At 41.8% G+C, this 21150-nt stretch overlaps 1 protein-coding gene across 1 annotated transcript; it reads right to left on the bottom strand.

The window, feature by feature from the left end:
* Positions 1-1958: 1958 nt before the first annotated feature.
* On the bottom strand, positions 1959-16725 carry SRGN (serglycin). The gene is made up of 3 exons (XM_007095748.3): positions 16580-16725; positions 6856-7003; positions 1959-2914 (listed from the first exon to the last, which is right to left on the bottom strand). Exons 1-3 carry the CDS (start codon positions 16653-16655, stop codon positions 2641-2643), a joined length of 498 nt encoding a protein of 165 aa, XP_007095810.1. The 5' UTR covers positions 16656-16725; the 3' UTR covers positions 1959-2640.
* Positions 16726-21150: the final 4425 nt, after the last annotated feature.

The following is a 21150-nucleotide window of genomic DNA, read 5'->3' as shown; positions in this document are numbered from 1 at the left end:
CTCTGTGCTGACTGCTCAGAGCCTGGAGACTGTTTCAGATTCTGTGTCTCCCTCTCTCTCTGCCCCTCCCCTGTTCATGTCTCTCTCTGTCTCAAAAATAAATAAACGTTTAAAAAAAATTTCAAAATAGCATGAACAGGAGTGTGGCAGAAGTTGACTCCAACCTTCATGGATGACTTCATGGGGTTCAGGGCTTCAGTGGAGGAAGTAACTGGCTGATTTGGTGGTCATGAACTTGCGGTTTGTGAGCTCATGTATCATGAGCACTGTATCTTTGTCTCTCTCTCCCTTTCAAAAATAAAGATTAAAAATAAAATTTTAAAGAAGTGGAGACTGAAAAAAAAATAAGTCGAGCCTGAAGATGTGGCTGCAGTGTCATGATAAAACTGAACAGATGAGGGGTGCCTGGGTGGCTCAGTCGGTTAAGCGGCCGACTTCAGCTCAGGTCACGATCTCGCAGTCCGTGAGTTCGAGCCCCAGGTCAGGCTCTGGGCTGGAGGCTCGGAGCCTGGAGCCTGCTTCCGATTCTGTGTCTCCCTCTCTCTCTGCCCCTCCCCCCGTTCATGCTCTGTCTCTCTCTGTCTCAAAAATAAATAAAAAACGTTAAAAAATTGAAAAAAAAACTGAACAGATGAGGAGTTGCTTCTTATGGACGAGCAAAGAAAACAGTTTCTGGAACAGAATCTACTCCTGGTGAAGATGCTGTGAAAATGGTTGAAACGACAGCAAACGATTTGGAATATCGTATAAACTTAGCTGACAAAGCAGGGACAGGGTTCAAGACGATTGAGTCCAATTTTGAAATAAGTTCTACTGTGGATAAAATGCTATCAAACAGCATCGCCTGCTACAGAGAAATCATCTGTGAAAAGAAGAGTCAATGAATGCGGCAAACTTCATTGCTGGAGCCACCCCAGCCTTCAGCAACCACCACCCTGATGAGTCAGCGACCATCAACATCAAGACAAGTTGCTCCACTAACAAAAAGATTATGACTCACTGAGAGATGATGGTTAGCATTTTTTAGCAATAAAGTATTTTTAAATTGAGGTATGTATTGTTTTTGGCTTTTTTTAGACATAATGCTAGAGCATACTTAATAGACTACAGTATAGTATAAATATAACTTTTATATGGAATGGGAAACCAGAACATTCGTTTGACTCACTTTATTGCAAAACTCACTTTGTTGTGGTGGTCTGGAACTGAAACTGCGATGTGTCTGAGGCGTGCCCCAATGCTGCGAAGGAAGCCCATCTGTTTTCACATTTAGCCTTTAATTAACCATCCTTGGTCTTTCATCGTCTCTTTTAAAAGCATTACTTGCTTCTAGCAATAGCCATCCAATACTATTGTCTTTATAATTACCACTTCCTCCTATTTCTCAATGCCCAATACCCTAGCCCTAGTACCCCCCAGGTCATCGTCAGTGAAAACTTCAGTAATTGCAGTGCTGTCCTGTCCCTGTGCTGCATCTCTGGCCGGGGATGGGGTCCTCATTGCCAGTCAGGCAGCAGGTGATCTAGCTCCCAGATCCCATTTTAGCGTCTGCTTTCTACGTTCCTGTCGCCAACTGTCACCAGTTGGACTCTCCATGTAGCAATGCAGTAAGTTTCTAAGGGAGCATTCTCAGGATAGATAACCTGGAAGGGGAATGGAAGGAAGCAAGACTAAATAAAGGAAGAACAGGATTCATGACAACGATGCTGACAAGCTTTTCAGAACTCAGGGGAACAGAGATGGGAACAGCCTTCAGGAAGAAGAGGCGCCTGGACAAGAATAACCTCGCTCTACCACAATTGTTTTCTTCATCTGCTGGTTAATAGGATTTGATTGCAAAATTTGTTCTGTAAAATAATCTTGCTGATATCTTGTCTATAAGACTTCTAGAAACATCTGAGCAAAAATGATTATTTCTTAATTTATCTATTATAACAAGAGATCCCAGACAGCTTAACTCATTGATTATAGTTCTGCTTTAATAGAGGAACATTTGAAAATACACAGATATCCAGGAAAAAAAAAAAAGGAAAGCAGTATGAAGTATTCCGAGCACAGTCGTGCTTTAGTTTGGGTCCTAAGTTTCTAATTGTAACACCAATCGTAGTTCTCAGCAAACATGGCCCACCAGCTCTCCCAGCACATCCAGTGGTAACAACAGAGTGGTATACTTTACAGGGGACTTGTCAATTACCCACCCACTCTATAAATTTACCCAGTGTTCCATCTGGATTTTTCATAAGAAAAGGGGCATATCAATATAATTCACAATCAGTGTCAGGTTTCTGAAGACTGGGGTGTGAAATATCACTTGTCAATTTGCTTCTCAGGCTGAATTTTTTTTAAACAGGTTAAGTTATTCTTTAAAGCCATTTTCTAGACGTGGGCAGTCTAGGTAATTTCATAGTGATGTTGGTTGAATACAATACAAAGGGAATGCAGGTATTTTCCAGGACAACAGGATAGGTGAAGGAAGCTTGAAGAATTCATGAAGAAAAAAAGGTGATGAAACCTAAACTTTTCTTTCAGATGTTTTTGAAATCCTATAAACCTTTTTTTATTCCAGAATTGATCATTTCACTCCGGTACATAAAACGTATAGAATGCATTGCCTGGCATCAAAATGGGAAACCCTCTCTTTCACAGAATGAAATTCTCTTCTGGTCCATCTTGGCCCAAGTCCTGGTTGTCTGAGGGCAGATTTCTCTTGAGAGGCCTAAAGTTGTAATAAAAAGCATCGTTTTCATCTACTGGTTGGTATTCCTGGTCAATTTCAGTGAGGAGGCCACTTCCAGAGCCGCTTCCAGATCCTGAGCCAGAGCCAGAGCCAGAGCTGGATCCGGATCCGGATCCAGATCCAAAATAGTCCTCAGAGAGAGGGAAGACATCATTCAAGTTCTGGGATCCTGTCATTCTGAAGTAAGACCAAAAAAATGGAAAAGAAAAAACAGTGAAGTTTGAGACATAAGAAAGATAACCGTAAAAAATTTTTTAAGGTAGAAAATTAATGCAGCCACCCAGTTGCTCAAACTAAAAGTTACACATTTCCCAGTTATTCAATGCTTTAAAACAAAAAACAAATCAATCAGGCCTTTCTACATGTTTGCCTAGACTTAACTCACTGCATTTATCTATCAACATCTACACATTGCAGACTCATATAAGCAATGCTAATTTTCTTATCAGTAGCATAGCAATCCTGTATTTGGTAAATTAAGAGGACATTTATTAAAAAAAAAAAGATATATTTTCCCATTTTCTTCCATTAAAGAAAGCACAAACAAGTAAGTCAGCCTAGATAGATGACATTTTTCCCAAATTTAAAATTTCTACAAAACTTCTAATATTCACAGTGCTTCAACACAACTGAATCTAAAGAAATTCTTTGTGACAAGTTAAGCGTTATGTTTGCCACCATATTAACATTCAATTTCCTCTCAAACAGTAAATGTATTGGGGCACCTGAGTGGCTCGGAAGGTTAAGCATCCGACTCTTGATGTTGGCTCAGGTCATGATCTCATGGTTCGTGAGATCGAGCCCTGCATTGGGCTCAGCGCTGACGGTGCAGAGCCTGCTTGGGATTCTCTCTCTCCCCCACTGTCTCTGCTGCTTCCCCACTTGTGCTCCCTGTCTGTCTCAAAATAAATAAATAAACTTAAAAAAAAAAGTAAATATATTCATTCAGTTGGGTTCAGTTTGGTGGTTTAGAAGTCCACTCAGCACCAAAAGACTAGAGCCATGTCGCTACCCCTCAGTGGTACAACAACACAACGAAATATCAGAGACAAAAACTGTGTTTCATAGTCTATGGGTCATTTTTTCCATGAAGATAGTGAACCACAGGCCATACAACAGATCAGAGCATCATGCATGCATGCCTTCAGTAAATATTGAACATCGGATCCCTATTCTAAGTGCCTAGGATAGAATGGGGGTGAACAGATGAGGTCCCTCCTCGAGAAATTTAGAACTTATTGGGGAAGACAGACCATAAAAAGCGAATAAATCAGGAAACTATGAGATGGTGCTAAATGCTATGCAGAGAAGTGAAATAGACTAATGTATGAAAGGGTGACCAGGTGGCTAGTTTAGACTGTGGGGTCAGGGAAAAGGGATCAGCACCGGAAAAGTGGAAACGCATGCGCACACACGCACACACACGCACACACACACACACACACACACACACACACAGAGTATCAAAAACATGGAACAATGAGGTCACCTAAAGAAAGCATGCAGATAGAAAAGAGGCCCAGCACAGAGCCAGGGCCATATCAATATATTAAATATTGAACAGAGAAGAACGAATAGTCAGGGAAGTAGAAGAAAACTCAAGATAAGGTGGGGCCATGGAAGCCAGAGAAGAAAGCATTTCCAGGGTGGGGGCATCAACTGTTTTGAAGGCAATTAAAAAGTTGAGAAAGCCAAACACAGAGAAAAGAGTGGATGTGTTAACCAGGAGTAATTGTGACCTTACCAAACATTCTGAGGGGAAGGTAGAAATGAATGGAAGTCCAAACAGAAGGGGTAGAGGGATGGGGAGACAGGAAGCATCCTTTTCAGTAAGTGTTACCGTGAAGAGGAGCAGAGAACAGGCAACAGCTCGACAGGATGCAGAGTCAAAGAAGGGATTCTAGCTAACTGCCTGAGATGCTAGAGAATTCTGCACCCCGGTGGAAACAAGATGCTGGTCTCACAGGAGGCACTGCAGAACTGAAGTCCTAGAAAAGGCGTGTAGAGGTGGGATCCCCAGAACAAGGAGGAGTGGCCCTAGAAGCTGCCACAGAGTCCAATCAGGAAGCTCATCTCAATATTTAACACAGGAAACTACTTAATGTGTGATGGAAAAGCAGTGAAGCCAGATAGGGGAGAGCGAGGAAACCCAGAGATGAGAGAAGATACTTCTCTCCGTGGGCTAAAGGGACAATGGAAGGAGGTGGATTTCCCTGAGCCCAGCTACTAGGGGCATCTGGTGGGAGCCGAAGTCATGGAGGAGACACAGTCCTGCCAGAGGTGCCACTCAAGGCAGGGACCGAGGAGAAGAAACATCCTGATCTCTCCCTGCCTCTCATGCTCTCTGGTCTCCCTTCTGTGCCTTCCATTGTCCAAACTCAGCCACAGATCAGGGAGCCTGAGAGATGCAGACCAAGGGATGAGCCCTCACCCCTTACCCAATACAGAGAAGGAAGAGGAAAGGAAAAAGAATGGATAGGAGGGCAAATGGGCCTGGGACTAACACAGAAGCAAGAACTGTTCACTCCTAACTGTCTGGGGTGTCAGAGTGAGATGGAAAATTTGCCGGCTGAGGAAAGAGAAGATTGTAGAGACTTAAGGAGAGACGAAATGGTGTAAAAATAGTTGTTTGGGAGAACTTGGGTTATTCCTCCAACATTTTAGCTTTAAATGAATTACTGTGGAAACTCAGAAGTTAAAATAATGGAGGATGCTACAAAATCAATTTCAAGCTTAATGCTGTGGACTAAAAGTAGAGGCACAGGAGGGTGCCCGGGGGTGGGGCTCAGTCGGTTAAGTGGCCACCTTCAGCTCAGGTCATGATCTCACGGTTCGTGAGTTCGAGCCCCACATCGGGCTCTGTGCTGACAGCTCAGAGCCTGGAGCCTGCTTTGGATTCTGTGTTTCCCATGCTCTCTGCCCCTCCCTCCCCCCCCCCCCCCACTCATGCTCTGTCTCTCTGACTCTCAATACTGAATAAAGGTTATAAAAAAAAAAAGAAAAAAAAGGAAGTAGAGGCATAGGAGCAGGATTGCAGAGCGACATTTTGAGGATGGTGACGATGTAATCTCTTATGCAGTGAGTGCCAGCAACGAAGAGGGTCGCCAGGACCACCCCCCCTCCCCCGCCAGGAACCCCCCTCCCCCGCCAGGACCTCCCCCCTCCCCCACTGAGTGATGATGGCCTCACCTGGTTTGGGCACGATGACTTCCCTGGCTTTGCGGAGAGTAATTTTCTAGGGTTAATCTTCAAAGTCTGAAGATTAAACCTTTATGATAATCCTTTTCATAACGCATTTTTGCTACCTGTTATACGACTTTGCTGCTTACTAAAACAAGTGATTCTAAGACAATTCCATTTTTGTTACTTATGAATTCCTATTGGATCCTTTTTTGCAAGTTTAAATCAGGTTTTATTTCATCAAGAAGAGGTTTGGCTTTGTCTCTGATAAGCCATGGCCATTTATTCTTCTCCTCCCTAATTTCTTTTTTCATCACTACTATCTAATCTCAGGATATTTTAATAAGCCCTATTAGCAATCATTCTGTATTCCTCCCTCTCCTCCAGCCCCTGGTGACCACTCATCTATTTTCCAACTCCATAGAATTGACTATTCTGGGCATTTCATATGGATAGAATCATGCAAGGTGTGGCTTTTTGTGTCTGGTTTTTTTTCACTTTGCATAATGTTTTCAGGATAGGATCCATGTGATCGCACACTTCGTTCCTTATTTGGCCAAATAACAGTCCACTCTAACGAAATACTGCATTTTATTTATGCACGCAGTTGCCAGACTCCTATTGGATTTTAATATATAACGTGCTCTATTTATATAAACAGAATAATGCTCAATCATTTCCAATACTTGTTGGTGAAAAGTAGTTGGTTTTTGTCTCTGCCACCACAAAATGACCTTGCAAAAGTATGGATGAATCGTGCATTCTTGCGCATCTCACACACCAGTAAATACAGTATACAGCTTTACCATGTACTGTGTGGTGAAAACCAAGCCACCAAGGCAAGAGCCTGAAGAAAAACACATTGGACAACCCTCCCATCTCCAAGCCAAGGTCTCAACAGGGGCCAGTGAAAGTAAGATCAGAGAAAGTTCACTTACAAAAAAGGGTCAGTCCTTGGAGGGAGGATTCTGTTGGTTTCATCTGGAAGCAGGTTGAACATTGGTCCTTTTTCATCAATGCAGTTTGCAGAATTACTCTCAGGATTGCAGCGTACCCACTGGTACCTGGCCCTCCGCACAGGAGAACCTACCCCAAAAAAGGAACCCATGTGGTTACTAAGTACCTCTCACACAGCTTCTCATCACTCTGTCCAGAAGAAATTGTTGATTAAATGAATTCCAAATTTGGTAGAAGGTAAGGTGTGGGCATGAGCATAAATAGACCATAAATAGAATGACCATAAATAGAATAGCAACATCCACCGTGTGCCAGCCTTTTAGATACATTGTCCTCCCAACAACCCCATAAAGTAGCCCAGGGTTTAAGGTTAGAATAGGCTTGGGCAATCAGCCACCTGGAGTAAAGTCCCAGCTATGCTACTGGTGACCTGGGAAACCTTCACCTCCCTGAGCCCCCTCTGTGAAATGAACATGCTAACAGTGTCATTTTTTCTCATAAGCTGGTCCTCAAAATTAAATGAGAAATGCATGTAAAGACGTTAACATAGTGCCAGGAACACAATAAACACTTGGTGGTGTTAACTATTATTATTTTTGTACTATTCTCTCCACTTTACGCAAAGGAAAACTGTGGCCACACGGGTATTGAAGGGCCCAGTATTCAAACCCATATCTGACCCCCAAAGCCTGCCCCTTCTTACAGAGATGAGTCAAATCACATTCAGAAAGATTAAGGAATACACCAAGTAGTACCTAAGACATTACGGGGCCCTGGTTCTTTAGGGCCATATGATGTTCTTAGGAATGAAAAGTAAATAAAAACTTGCCCTCTTTCTTTGCCCTCAGATCCAGTCAGAGATTTCAGAAGAACCAGGCTGTTCTATTCGCAGAGGGACAGACTGGTTGGACTACCCCAGTTTGTCACAGCTTCTTTTGAGTTTAGTTTCTACACAGAAGTCTCCAAATCTGGTGTTAGAAGGTCATACAGGAGACGCCTTATTAATTCATGAAATAAACTGTCTATTCTTCACTTTAGCAAGAATGGAAGCCCGATGGTGAGAAATACTTCCCCATACTTCAAAAGGTTCATCTCCTCCCCACCCGAAGCCCATGTTTTATTCACACAAGGGCAACTAATAATCACCTAGCAAGAAAGGGCATGTCTAGAATCCTTGAAAAGCAGGAAAAGTGGTTTTAAAACCCAGTACATTGTTGTCTGTACAGATCAAAGTGGAAATGGTAACAACTATTTCAGAAAACAAACAAAAAACCCAGTGCTATGGACAATCACGGCAACTTTTTTTTTTCTTTTTTTTGAGATAGCAAAAGATTGGAAAATTACATGTTAAGGTTCAGCTATTAAAAGAATGAGGCAGGGGTGCCTGGGTGGCTCAGTTGGTTAAGCGTCCGACTCTTGATTTCAGGCCACGTCTTGTGGTTTGTGGGTTTGAGCCCCACGTTGAGCTCTGCACTGACAGTTCAGAGCCTGCTTGGGATTCTCTCTCTCTCTGCCTCTATCCCAGTTGCTCTCTCTCTCAAAACAAGTAAATAAACTTAAAAAAAAAAAAAAAAAAAGAATGAGGCAGCTCTCTGGGCACTGATATAGATTCTCCAAGGTAGATTATTCAATTTAAAACAAAGTAAGGAACACTGTGCATTGTGTTAATATTTGTGTGTGTTTGTGTTTTTAAGAATATATTTACATATATGCTTGCATATATGTATCTTGAACCTCTGAAAAGTTACACAACATACTGATTGCCTTTGTGGAGGGGATTGGTAGGCAGAAGACAGAGGAAGGACCCTGACTGCCCTCCCTCCTCTTGACACACTTCTGCAAGCCCCCTACAACAATTCATCTGCTTCCTGTCATCATAAATTAGTTTAGGGACGACTGGGTGGCTCAGTCAGTTAAGCCTCCAAATCTTGATTTTGGCTCAGATCATGATCTCACAGTCATGAGTTTGAGCCCTGCATCAGGCTCTGTGCTGACAGCACGAAGCCTGCTTGGGATTCTCTCTCTCCCTCTCTCTCTTCCCTTCCTCTGCTCACCCTCTCTCTCTCAAAAGTAAATAAATAAATAGACTTAAAAAATTAGTTTATATCTTCTATAATTTTACATAAATGGACTCCTATAGCAATCTGACAGGGTTTCCTGACATTGTTTTAATTCAGGGACTAATGGAAAGGTGTCTTTACCTTTTACAGCACTCTCTTCTAGAAATGGGCAGTCTGTTTAGATATTCTTTACATCTAGGCTGCTTTTGTTGCAATTTTTAAAAATAACATTTATGTTACAGGGCGCCTAGGTGGCTCTGTCAGTTAAGCTTCCGACTCTTGGTTTTGCCTCAGGTCATGATCTCATGGTTCGTGTGTTCGAGCCCCACATAGGGTTCCACGCTGACAGCATGGAGCCTGCCTGGGATTCTCTCTCTCCCTCTCTCTCTCTCTGCCCTTCCTCTACACTCTCTTTCTCTTAAAATAAATAAACTTAAATAACTTTATTTTTAAAAAGGAGAAAAGAAATATGAGCTTATTATAGGAAATTTTGAAAAATGTATTAAACAAAAAAAAAAAAGAAAAATGACCCTTGATCTCATTACCCAACATCCCCAGAGACCATGAACTTTGGAGTTTTGGGGTCACCCCCAGTATCTGTTTCTAGGAGAGTATGCACAAACTATGTCCTGTTCTCTTCTGACACCAACTATCAGAGGTTGATACCAAAGTCAAGTTCACTTTACCTCTCAATAGGATGGCCAAGGACTTTGTTCTTAAAAGACTGCAGAACCACAGAACTTTTTCAAAATGTCCTCTTTCTTTATGGTTCTCTATTACGTCTATTTGTACTCAACTTTGTCCTAATAGCTCTGATTAACCAAGTTATTACATCATTAAGATATATGATAAACATTTTATATCTATAAAGAGATATATAGATATAGGTAAAATACAGTGTATAAAAGATACATGAAACTATTCACCTCAGTACTATTTAAACTAGGGAAACAGGAAATAACATGATCAAAACAGTTAAAAATCTCATTATTAGTCATTCATATGAGGGAATATTGACAAAAAAGTTAAAAAGTAGTGGCTATAGAAAAGACTATGTAACATCATGGGAAACTCTATATTTAAAAATGAGGGAAAAAGGCAGAATACCATGCTGCATGGTAGTTGTTAATGCAACCACATAAACAGATATTGGGGAGAAATTTGAGGAAATCCACAAAAATATAGTGATAGACTCTTTGGTGATTTTCTTCTCATTTTGTTTTATAAATTTCTATAAATAACAATATTCCTTGAAAAAATAAAGACACTAATGTAAGAAAGTAAATATTCTCCCGCTGGTTTCTTTCTTTCTTTCTTTCTTTCTTTCTTTCTTTCTTTCTTACCTTTGGAACTACTATCACAATTTTCCCCATGGTTCCTGAATATCGCTAACTGTATCTGGCCTGGGACAGCTAGTCATCCAAAATAGGTTAGTTCTGTCACTGTCTGGAGACTGGAGGTAAGGTAGCAAGATGACATCCAATGCCCCTTACTAGCTATGTGACCTTGACCAACTTATTTAACCTCTGTGTAGCTCAATTTCTTCATCCAGGAAATGGGAACAGTAATAGATCTGATAATGAGATATAAATGTTAGGTTCTTAGAATAATAACTAGCACCATGGTCAGAGCTCCTTAAACACTAGTTTCTCCGATGAGGAGGAGACCACAATGACCAATCTCTGCTAGTAGACAACTTATAAAGACATCAGAATTTAAACACTCGTTCTACCATTTAGCATCTGTCTGATTCTCAATTTCTCATCTTTCAAAGATGAATAATAGTATCCCAAACAGTTCCTTTACAGTGAGATGAAAGTATGTAAAACATCTAGCACAAATCTTTGCACATGGTATTGGTATGGTTTACCTTTCTCCTCTGATTCTTTCCTCAAGCAGCGTAAGTTTGGCTTTGAGTGCTTGCTACTTAAAAACCCTGCATTGTAGGTGGGACTTAAAAAAAAAAAAAAAACAAAAAAAACCAACATGTCCAGCAGAGGGCGATGTCTTCACACTCTGTGCTGTCTAGAACAGCGCTGTCCAATAGAAGTGTTCAGACAACCATGTATGAAATATTCTTTTTTCTTTTAATGTTTATTTATATTTGAGAGAGACAGAGACAGAGCGGGGGAGGGGCAGACAAAGACAGAGACAGAATCTGAAGCAGGCTTCAGGTTCTGAGCTGTCAGCACAGAGCCTGAACGGGGGCTGGAACTCACAGGATCATGACCTGAGCCTAAGTCCCACGCTTAACCCACTGGGCCACCCAGGCGCCCACGTATGGAATTTTCAATGTCATAGCAGCTCTATTTTTTAAAGTAGAAAGAGACGAGTGAAATTAATTTCAAGACATTTCATTTAACCAATGTATTCAGATATTGCCATTTAACATATAAGCAATATAAGTTATTAATGAATATTTTACGTTTTTCTTTTCATGTAAGTCTGGGTGCATATTTTGCACTAACAGCACATTTCAGTTTGGATTCACCCCATTTCAAGCGCTCAGGGGCTATCATTTTGGGCACTGTAGATGTTTGCCTTCTCCTTTACATGCAGCCGATGTGCTATCAAGCTGAGAGAATGTTTGCATAGATAGGAAGTTAAACAGAAAAGTAAAACTAAAACTTTACGGGGAAGCGTCCAGGTGAAAGACCCTATCGTTTTGCTGGCATAATACAGCTTTCGTAAACTCATGAAAACAAATTCTAAAATACAAAATTCCCCCCAGAATTCAGAGTCTCAGCTTTTAAAATTTATAAAGAGGGGCTTCTTGGGATGCCTGACTGACTCGGTAAAATACATGACTCCTGATCTCAGGGTTGTAAGTTCAGGCCTCACACTGGGTGTAGGGATTACTTTAAAATAAAATATTTTAAAAAAGAGGGGCTTCTTCTGGGGGTTAATGAAAATGTTCTAAAATTGACTATAGTGATAGTTGCATATATCTGTGAATATAATTTAAAAACTTTGAACTGTACGCTTTGAATGGATGAACTCTATGGTATGTGAATGCTATTTCAATAAAGCTGTTTAAAAACTCATAAAGAAATCAAAGGTAGAAGTCACCCCCCCCCAGAAATTTTATCTAATTTGGGATTGATAATTTTCAGTTGGATTAAAATAAAGAACATGGTTACAGACACAATGTTCCTGACATATCTATTGAAGGGTGTTGGCAGGATGTGAATTCAACAGTTCCAGCCCCCGATGTTGTGGGAATATCTTGACTCCTATCTTGCTTGAGAGAAATGCCTCATGATTACTGATTACCATAATTGGAAAAAATAAAAGAGAGAATGCTAGTGGACACAAGGGTTATCTTCTCCAAAGGCCCCACCTACTGGATCTGCCGGTGAACTTTGTGGTAGATTCCAGGGAAAAGAATGGTAAATTATTTAGAATCCTTTCCTCATTGCTCGCCACCCCCACATACACACAAAGTCACTAGTCCCACTTTACACAAAATGCTTTCTGTGAATGAACATTACCCCACTAATCTCTCTGCATCTTTTTATATCATAGTACCAATTTTTCCCCAACATCATCACAATTTGCCAATTTCCTACTCTTAATGGAGATCTGCTGCAGGTATGTTAGAGAAACTTAAGCAGAAACTGCCATGCGGAGGGTTAAAAAAAAAAAAAAAAGACCGTTTTGTTCGTTGTTTGGGTAGCATGGAAACAGACATCACTAAGTTGGAGTTGCTTCCTACTAGACAATCAATTCCACAAGATAGATAAGGTTCCCCCACCCTTGCATGGCTTGCCAAGCTGTAAATGTTCTCAGTTTACTTTCAATTTCTCCCTCTCTATACCTCAATTCGCTGGTAAACTTTATAGCAAGTTTACTACAGTCAAAACAAGGTTTTTTTGTTTTAAAGAAAGAAAAACTTGAGGCACCTGGCTGACTCAGTCAGTAGAACACGTTACTCTTGATCTCAGGGTTGTAAGTAAGTTCAAGTCCCACATTGGATATAGTGATTACTTAAAAATAAAAACTTCAAAAAGAAAAAAAAAAGATAAGAAAAGAAGAGAAAAGAAAAGAAAAGATCAGTAAAGAAAAAAGAAAATCTCTACCTAGAAGACAGTCAAGTTGCAGTAGAAAGTTAACTCTGTCCTTGAAATCAGATGGCCACTTCTGGCCTAAAGTCTCAAAATATTTTGCAAGCGGTCTAAAAAGCAAATGAATTTTCTCTTCTATAAAGTGGTGTTAATTCCTCTTCACAGGAAATGTGATGATCATTTACGAGAGAATGTACATGAAATCAAACAGCAGCACACATGGGTGGAATCAATATCTACTAGAACCCAATAGTGTGGAGTGAACACATGATCTGGCCACAACTGCTCGTGGATTTTCCATTTTCTCTCTTTATGGGCATCTTTTAAAAAGAGGGGCAGGGCGCCTGTGTGGCTCAGTCAGTTAAGCGTCCAGTTCTTGATTTTGGCTCACGTCATGATGTCATGGTTTGTCAGATGACACCCCACAGAATGCGGAGTCTGCTTGGGACACTCTCTCTCTCCCTCTCTCCCTCTGCCCCTCTCCACCCCACTCTCCTCTCAAAATAAATAAATAAACATGAAAAAAATTAAAAGGGGGGCAATAAAAGACTTTAGGATTCACAGACCTTATCAATAATCAATAATCCCCTGGAGCTCTACATTAAATCGATGGCCACCTGTGCTCTCCAGGGTCTCCCATGCATTGCCAAATTTCCATTTCTTTGCCCCTAATAGACATGATTTTACATCATGTGTTTACTTGGGTTTGACTTACAGTAACTGATAGGGGCTGAGTTGTGTCCCCTCAATTTGTATGTTGAAGCCCTAACTCTTAATACCTCAGAATGGGATTGGATCTGGAGATAGGGACTAAAAAGAGGTAATTAAGGTCAAATGAGGTCATATGGATATACCCTAATCCAATATGGCTGGGTCCTTATAATCCAATATGGCTGGTGTCTCTTATGAAGAAGAGATCAGGACACAGACACACACAGAGGAAGGACCATGTGAAGACACAGAGAGATGGGCATCTTCAAGGCAAGGAGAGAGGCTTCAGAATGAAACCAACCCCACCGACATCTTGATCTTGGACTTCTAGCCTCCAGAACTGTGAGGAAATAAACTTCTGTTGTTTAAGCCACACCAGTCTGGGATACTGGGCAGTCTTAGCAAACAAATACAGTAATCTAAGATGTTTTGAATATGTGCAGTAAAAGCAAGCCAAAAGCCTAATTTGATCAGTTCAGTCAAACCAGTGGTTTGAGTAAATATTTTTTAAAAGATGGAGGAAAAACACTGTCAGATCACACCTGGCATCACGTGGATGTGTGGTGAAATAGTGGCGTGGCCCTTTCCACTGCAGCCTTGAGCTTGCTGTCACTCGCACGCACAGCCCGGTTGGGCATCTATTTCCCTTCCTATTGAATTTTTTTTTTTAACGTTTATTTATTTTTTAGACAGAGAGAGACAGAGCATGAACAGGGGAGGGGAAGAGAGAGAGGGAGACACAGAACCCGAAACAGGCTCCAGGCTCTGAGCGGTCAGTACAGAGCCGGACGTGGGGCTCGAACTCACGAACTGTGAGATCATGACCTGAGCCGAAGTCGGACGCTTAACTGACCGAGCCACCCAGGCGCCCCTCCCTTCCTATTGAGACGTGGGCACAAACCCTTCATTCCAACACCAAGTGCACTTCTCCTTTGGAAATACCCTAGTTTTTCAGTTCATTCATTCTCTCTTTCTTGGTTCCTTTTCCAACAAAGAGCTAAACCTACCAGGTGATGATATAAATGCTAGTACTTTGTACAGTTTCATCATGGTTTCTTCACTTCTTTCTGATGAATACCTACTACATAAGGAACGTTTTTGCTTTAATTCCAGTTTTACCTACTGAATCTTTGTGGGGAACATGATATTTGGGGGAAATTCTGAATACGTAAAGACTAACTTAGCTCTTGCCAGGGTGGACTCCCCCCGCACCCCCACCCCCTCTCCCCACCAGCTCACATCTGTGCTACAAATATAGACCTCATTACTCTGGATCTTGTCACAACACATTAGGGAATTACCTCATCAAGCTGAAGATTTTCCCTAAAAGACCCAAGCCTGCTCCCTACAATCAATAATGTTATATACTGTAAAAAATAAATAGATTCGGGGCTCCTGGGTGGCTCAGTTGGTTAAGCATCCGACTTCGGCTCAGGTCACGATCTCGTGGTTTGTGAGTTCGAGCCCCGCCTCGGGCTCTGTGCTGACAGCTCAGAGCCTGGAGCCTGGTTTGGATTCTGGGTCTTCCTCTCCCTCAGCCCCTCCCCCACTTGTGCTCTGTCTCTCTCCGTCTCTCAAAAATAAATAAATGTAAAAAAAATTTTTTTAAATAAATAGATTCATAAAAAAGTTTCAGCAACACTACTTGCTGTTATTTTCTTCAATAAATACATAACAAGAAGAAAATAATTTTATAAATTTCCAGTACATGATGAACATATCTGAGATTCCCTATATGATTTCATTTCCACCAAAAGTAAAAACAAGACCATTAGAGTCACTTTGAAGGAACAAATCCAGGACATGTATGTCACTAGGAGTCAGTATTTCCTGTACAATTTGGGGAACCTTAAATGTGTTTCTACCATAAATTCTCCCATCTATTTATCAGGTCATGACCTTCTGCCTTGTTTAGACATGATCCCTTATTTACCAGAGGAGAAGAAATTGTATCTTTCTTACAAACTGTTAATTTTCGTTGTCTTAGTCATTAAGACTTTAAGTTGTTTCAGTCTGACTAAACAACCCTGGATCATAGAGAAATCTAACAAGAAATTTCCAGATGTAATGTCTCTCTGAGCAACAGCACAGACACTAAAATTCTTTGGCCTCTTTATAAACTCTGAGAGGGTTTGTACTATGTCTAGCCATAACTGAATTTTCACTAAGAACCAAGTTTTTTTTTAAAAGGGGAAAAAAACCCCAAATTTACTCTGATTTCTATAAATATATCATTTCCCACTGTTAGAGTAATTATGACACCACCATAATATATGAAAACTTGGGACCGATAGAAACCCTAAGGGATAGGCACTCAACAGTGCCACTTTCTCCATAGACACATAGGTATTTTTCTATATTACTTTCTTGAATTTCTGAAAGTTTATAAACTAGGGGTGCCTGTGTGCCTCCGTCAGTTAAGTGTGGGACTCTTGATCTCGACTCAGGTCATGATCTCAGGGTTCGTGGGATAGAGCCCTGCGTGGGACTCTGTGCTGACAGCGCTGAGCCTGCTTGGGATTCTCTCTCCCTCTGTCTCTCTCTCTCTCTCTCTCTCTCTCTCAATAAAAGAAAATATACATTAAAAAAAAAGTTTATAAACTATACCTTTTCATCCCAAAATAAAAGAGCACGTTTCAACCATTGTGAGAGCTTATAAGGCCACACCTGCCTCCAGAGCCTCATCCTTCTTGGTACCAAACTTAACCAAACTCACATTAAGGAGTTTAGCCACCCCAAATACTTTTTCCTTGCATACTTTCTCCCACAATACATTCTGTATCTTAAAGTGAATATTATCATTTGTGGGAAACATGGGGCTTACAAAGATTACAGCGGGGGGCGGGGAGTGCAAGTTTCCCGGGTCTTACCTTGAACCGAAGAATCAAAAACCAGGAGGAGGGCAAGAGCCAGGACAAACTTAGTGTCCTGGAGGAGACGTTGCATCGTGACCAGCTCACTTCGGTCCTGCTGCCTGGACACCAACTTCACGATTAGGAAATGTAGCAGGGTGCACTCTGTCCCTTTTAGAAAAAGTTCCAAAACCTCAAACCCTGCCCAGAACACACGTCACAATTTCCTGAACAAATAGAAAGAGATCCACATCAAAACCCAGAAAGATAAAAAAAAAAAAAAAAAAAAGACAGCAAAATAACTATTCATACCCATTATGAAACTGCACTGAACTCTCCCCAGGTCTGCTTTTTCAAAAGTTTTGTTGTTTCACACTTGCCTGTTAGAAATTGTTTTCCCACTAAAACAGTAGAATCAGCATTCAGTAGCGTCGGTTTTTCCTCTCCTCAATTAGCAATCTGAACACAAGATTTTTAACATAAAGAGTCCACTGCCCTGTGGATGAGGGGGAGCTGGGCACTGCCTTTTCATACTGAGGACCTTCAACACAGAATGTTAATTTTCCTTTCTGTCAGGAGTAGCACAAGTCACTGAGTCGAGCCCGAGAGGTAAAAGTTCAAAGCTGAGTTCTCATCTACAAAAAAAGTGTTCTCCGGTTTCAGAGAACAGGTTTCTTTTTGGACTCTGTTGCTTCCATTGGATCGATCCCTGGCTCTCCCTCTTCCTCAAGAATGGAGCGAGGATTTCTGGTTACCAAGCACTTGGGCACAACAGAAAAACGACTTTGCATTTCTCTGCCCCTTCACACCAAGTATTTCTTACGATGCGATTCCATTTATGCTTTCACCTTTTCTCCTGGTAAAAGTTTCCACCTTGAATTTGGGGTTCTCTGGCCTTGAATGAGCTGGGCATCAGAAACAAGGTGTGTTGTGTCCGCCCATGGGCTGCTGGAGCTCATGCTGCGCTGCCCCCTGTAACTAAAGGAGTGGCTGTTTCTCAGGTCCTGGGAATCGTGCATAGACTTCTGGGGGACTGAGGAACACCGGGTAGAGGCTCCACATTAAAGTTGCAGGATAGACATAACAGTTGAACACGTGATCTCGCCTGGGGGCACACACTGTTGCCTTCTATTCAAGGTTCAACCACTCTCCATTTCCACATGCCTGTCCCTACAGCCCCCACTTTCCATTTTCACCCCCACTGTTGTCTGTCCTTTGACAGGAGGGAGGGGTTTCCCTTCTCTTGTTTTCAGCTTCCTGCTGATTCCTTTACCATTTCCTGCTAAGGACAGGCCTCAGAATCTAATCGCTGAGTAGCTGTGGTCCAAGTCCACAAGGGCTATGAAGAATGCACATCTTGACGGTCCTCAGAACCATCTGGAAGTGAGGCCAGGGACCCCTCTTTAGCTGTACCCAACCCCAAAACTCACAAACCTAGTGAGTTCCCCAGTATGGAATATTGGTTTCAGCTTGAGATAACAGCCCTCATCTCTGGTCTTTTTTAACCCTATCCCCCAATTTAAAGCCCTGGCACAAAAACAATAGCTCCCGTAAGCCCTGCAAAACCGCAGAACTGCTTAGAGCTCCTGATTGAAAATGATCATTTTGGAGGCCTTTTTCCTTTGGGTACTTCATTTTTTCCTTCTCTGGGTCATGGTTAATTTTTTTTTTTTTTTAATGGTGCCACATTCTCAACCATTTGCTCTTCTCCCGCTACGCTGACAACCAACAGTTTCTTTTCCCAAATAGCCTTCCTCCAGTTTCATGTCCCTAGTCTTCTTTAAGCTGCAGAGGAGCAGGACAAATGCATGTGGCATCCAGAAGTCCTGGGTCCTAACTTGACTCCCTCACTTAGCAGCTGAGGGATGTTGGGCCCCCTGCTCTGGTTCTGACAATGATGAGGGGAACCAATGAGAGGGTGCCCGAGGAAGCACACGGCGTACCCTATGAGGGGTGCGTTAGCGGTGCCCCTCTGGGCTGGGGACCTACCATTCTTCTTGCCCCAAATTTCCTCCATTAACCAAAGAGGATCTTTATCTGTCCCTAAACCTTACCCTCTACAATAAGCCTGTTCTCCATAATTTTAAAAGGCAAATTCTGTTCTGGACTTCATTCTTCAGTTACCAGGCAACCTTAAATGCATCTGTTTTATTTCACATGCAATTGATTTGCCCGTAACATGGGCATCCTCATTCCTTAACAATCACCTGGAACAGGACACACACCAGTTCCACATCTAAAAAGTAATGTACCCCGCCTCCTCCCCTCTTCACATAAACATGACTTTTCACCAGCGTGCCTGGGTGGCTCAGTTGGTTAAGCATCTGACTTTGGCTCAGGTCATAATCTTGAGGCTCAGGGGTTTGAGCCCCATGTTGAGCTCTGTGCTGACAGCTCAGAGCCTGGAGCCTGCTTCCGATTCTGTGTCTCCCTCTCTCTCTGCCCCTGCCCATACTCTGTCTCTCTTTCTCAAAAATAAACAAAATATTAAAAACAACAACATGGCTTCCCACTAGCTGTTGGTTTCAGGGTGGTCTTTTTAAAAGCAGATCTGTTTTGGGGCACCTGAGTGGCTTAGTCAGTTAAGCAACTGCTTTTTTCTTTTTTTAAATTAATTAATTAATTAATTTCTAAATTTACATCCAAGTTAGTATACAGTGCAATAATGATTTCAGGAGTAGATTCCAGTGATTCATCTGCTATGTGTAACACCCCATGCTCATCCCAACAAGTGTTTTCCTTAATACCCTTTAATATCCCACCCACAACCCCTCCAGCGACCCTCAGTTCTCTATATTTAAGAGTCTCTTATGTTTTGCCCCCCTCCCAGTTTTTATATTATTTTTGCTTCCCTTCCCTTATGTTCAACTGTTTTGTATCTTAAATTCCACATATAAGTGAAGCCATATGATATTTGTCTTTCTCTGATTAATTTCGCTTAGCATAATACCCTCTAATTCCGTCCACATTGTTGCAAATGGCAAGATTTCATTCTTTTTGATTGCTGAGTAATACCCCATTGTGTGTGTGTGTGTGTGTGTGTGTGTGTGTGTGTGTGTGTGTATATATATACCACATCTTCTTTATCCATTCATCCATCGATAGACATTTGGGCTCTTTCCATACTTTGGCTATTGTCAATAGCACTGCTATAAACATTGGGGTGCATGTGCCCCTTGAAACAGCACACCTGTATCCCTTGGATAAATACCTAGTAGTGCAATTGCTGGCTCATAGCGTAGTTCTATTTTTAACTTTTTTTTTAACGTTTATTTATTTTTGAGACAGAGAGAGACAGAGCATGAATGGGGGAGGGTCAGAGAGAGGGAGACACAGAATCTGAAACAGGACCCAGGCTCTGAGCTGTCAGCACAGAGCCCGACGCGGGGCTCAAACTCATGGACCGCGAGATCATGACCTGAGCCAAAGTCAGCCGCTTAACCGACTGAGCCACCCAGGCGCCCCTATTTTTAACTTTTTGAGGAACCTCCATATTGTTTTCCAGAGTGGCGGCACCAGCTTGCATTCCCACCAGCGGTGCAAAAGAGACCCTCTTTCTCCACATCCTCCCCAACATCTGTTGTTGCCTGAGTTGTTCATATTGGTCATTCTGACTAGTGTGAGGTGGTATCTCATTGTGGTTTTAATTTGTATCTCCCTCTTTGGGGCACAATTATACCAAAGAAGTTGAATCAGAGGCAACTGGGTGGCTCAGTCGGTTAAGCGTCCTGATTTTTTATTTTGGCTCAGATCGTGACCTCACAGGTTGTGGGTTGGAGGTACAGGTGTCAAGCTCTTTGCTGACAGCATGGAGCCTGCTTGGGATTCTCTCTCTCCCTCTTTCTCTCTCTGCCCCTTCCCAGGTTGTGTGCTCTCTCTTGCTCTCTAAATAAATAAATAAATAAATAAATAAACAAACTAACTAACTAACAAACAAACAAACTTAAAAAAAAAAGAGAAAGTTGAATCAGAGATCAGCACTTAAGAACTGCCTGATAAAAGTAATTCACCTCAAGGCAATGTGGCTGGAAATACCAAAGACTGGTGCAAACAGTAGCTAGGAAGGCTGAAAGAAAAGAACATCTGTGGGTTACGTAGATAGTGCAACCTCATCACAAATGTAATAAGCATGAGTTTCTTTTCAGATTTTAGAGTATCCATGGAGGTATTGATACTTCTAGCTCATGGGGGTAAGAATGAGTTCCCTTCCACTCTTTTAAAAAACTTGAAAATAAGAAAATGAGGCTCCCTTCAAACAAACTTATAATAATGAACTGGAGGAAAGACATGCAAATTCATGTCTCAAGAGGTGAAGAGAAGAGGTCTTGTCCTCAAAATCAAGTCAGTCTTCCCCAAGGCCCATCCTACTTTAAAGACCAAAGTGAAATCTCCTTGAATTGGACCAAAGGGCATTTCCCCAAGGGGGGATGGGATGGTCTCTCCTTCCTGGCTGGTGGGAATATAGGCAGAACAATTCAGCAAAATTCCTATTTCAAGGGACTCCCAATGTAGTTTTCAGATAGGATGGGGCTAGTGGGGAGAAAAGAAAAGACCGTTAGGGGCAAGCAAGAGCTTGCTCAATAGATCAC

This window comes from Panthera tigris, chromosome D2 (assembly GCF_018350195.1).
Source record: "Panthera tigris isolate Pti1 chromosome D2, P.tigris_Pti1_mat1.1, whole genome shotgun sequence".
Classification (NCBI taxonomy): Eukaryota; Metazoa; Chordata; class Mammalia; order Carnivora; family Felidae; genus Panthera; species Panthera tigris.
Note: the sequence above shows the minus strand (reverse complement) of the source record. Positions and strands in the feature narration are given on the sequence as shown.

Excerpts from the sequence above, each read along its gene's own strand:
- SRGN (XM_007095748.3), bottom strand. The coding sequence starts at position 16,655 with ATGCAACGTCTCCTCCAGGACACTAAGTTTGTCCTGGCTCTTGCCCTC. Across the intron at positions 7,004-16,579 it reads TTTTGATTCTTCGGTTCAAG|GTTCTCCTGTGCGGAGGGCC; the intron begins GTAAGACCCGGG and ends TTTTTGGGGTAG. Across the intron at positions 2,915-6,855 it reads CCAAGGACTGACCCTTTTTT|AATGACAGGATCCCAGAACT; the intron begins GTAAGTGAACTT and ends GTCTTACTTCAG.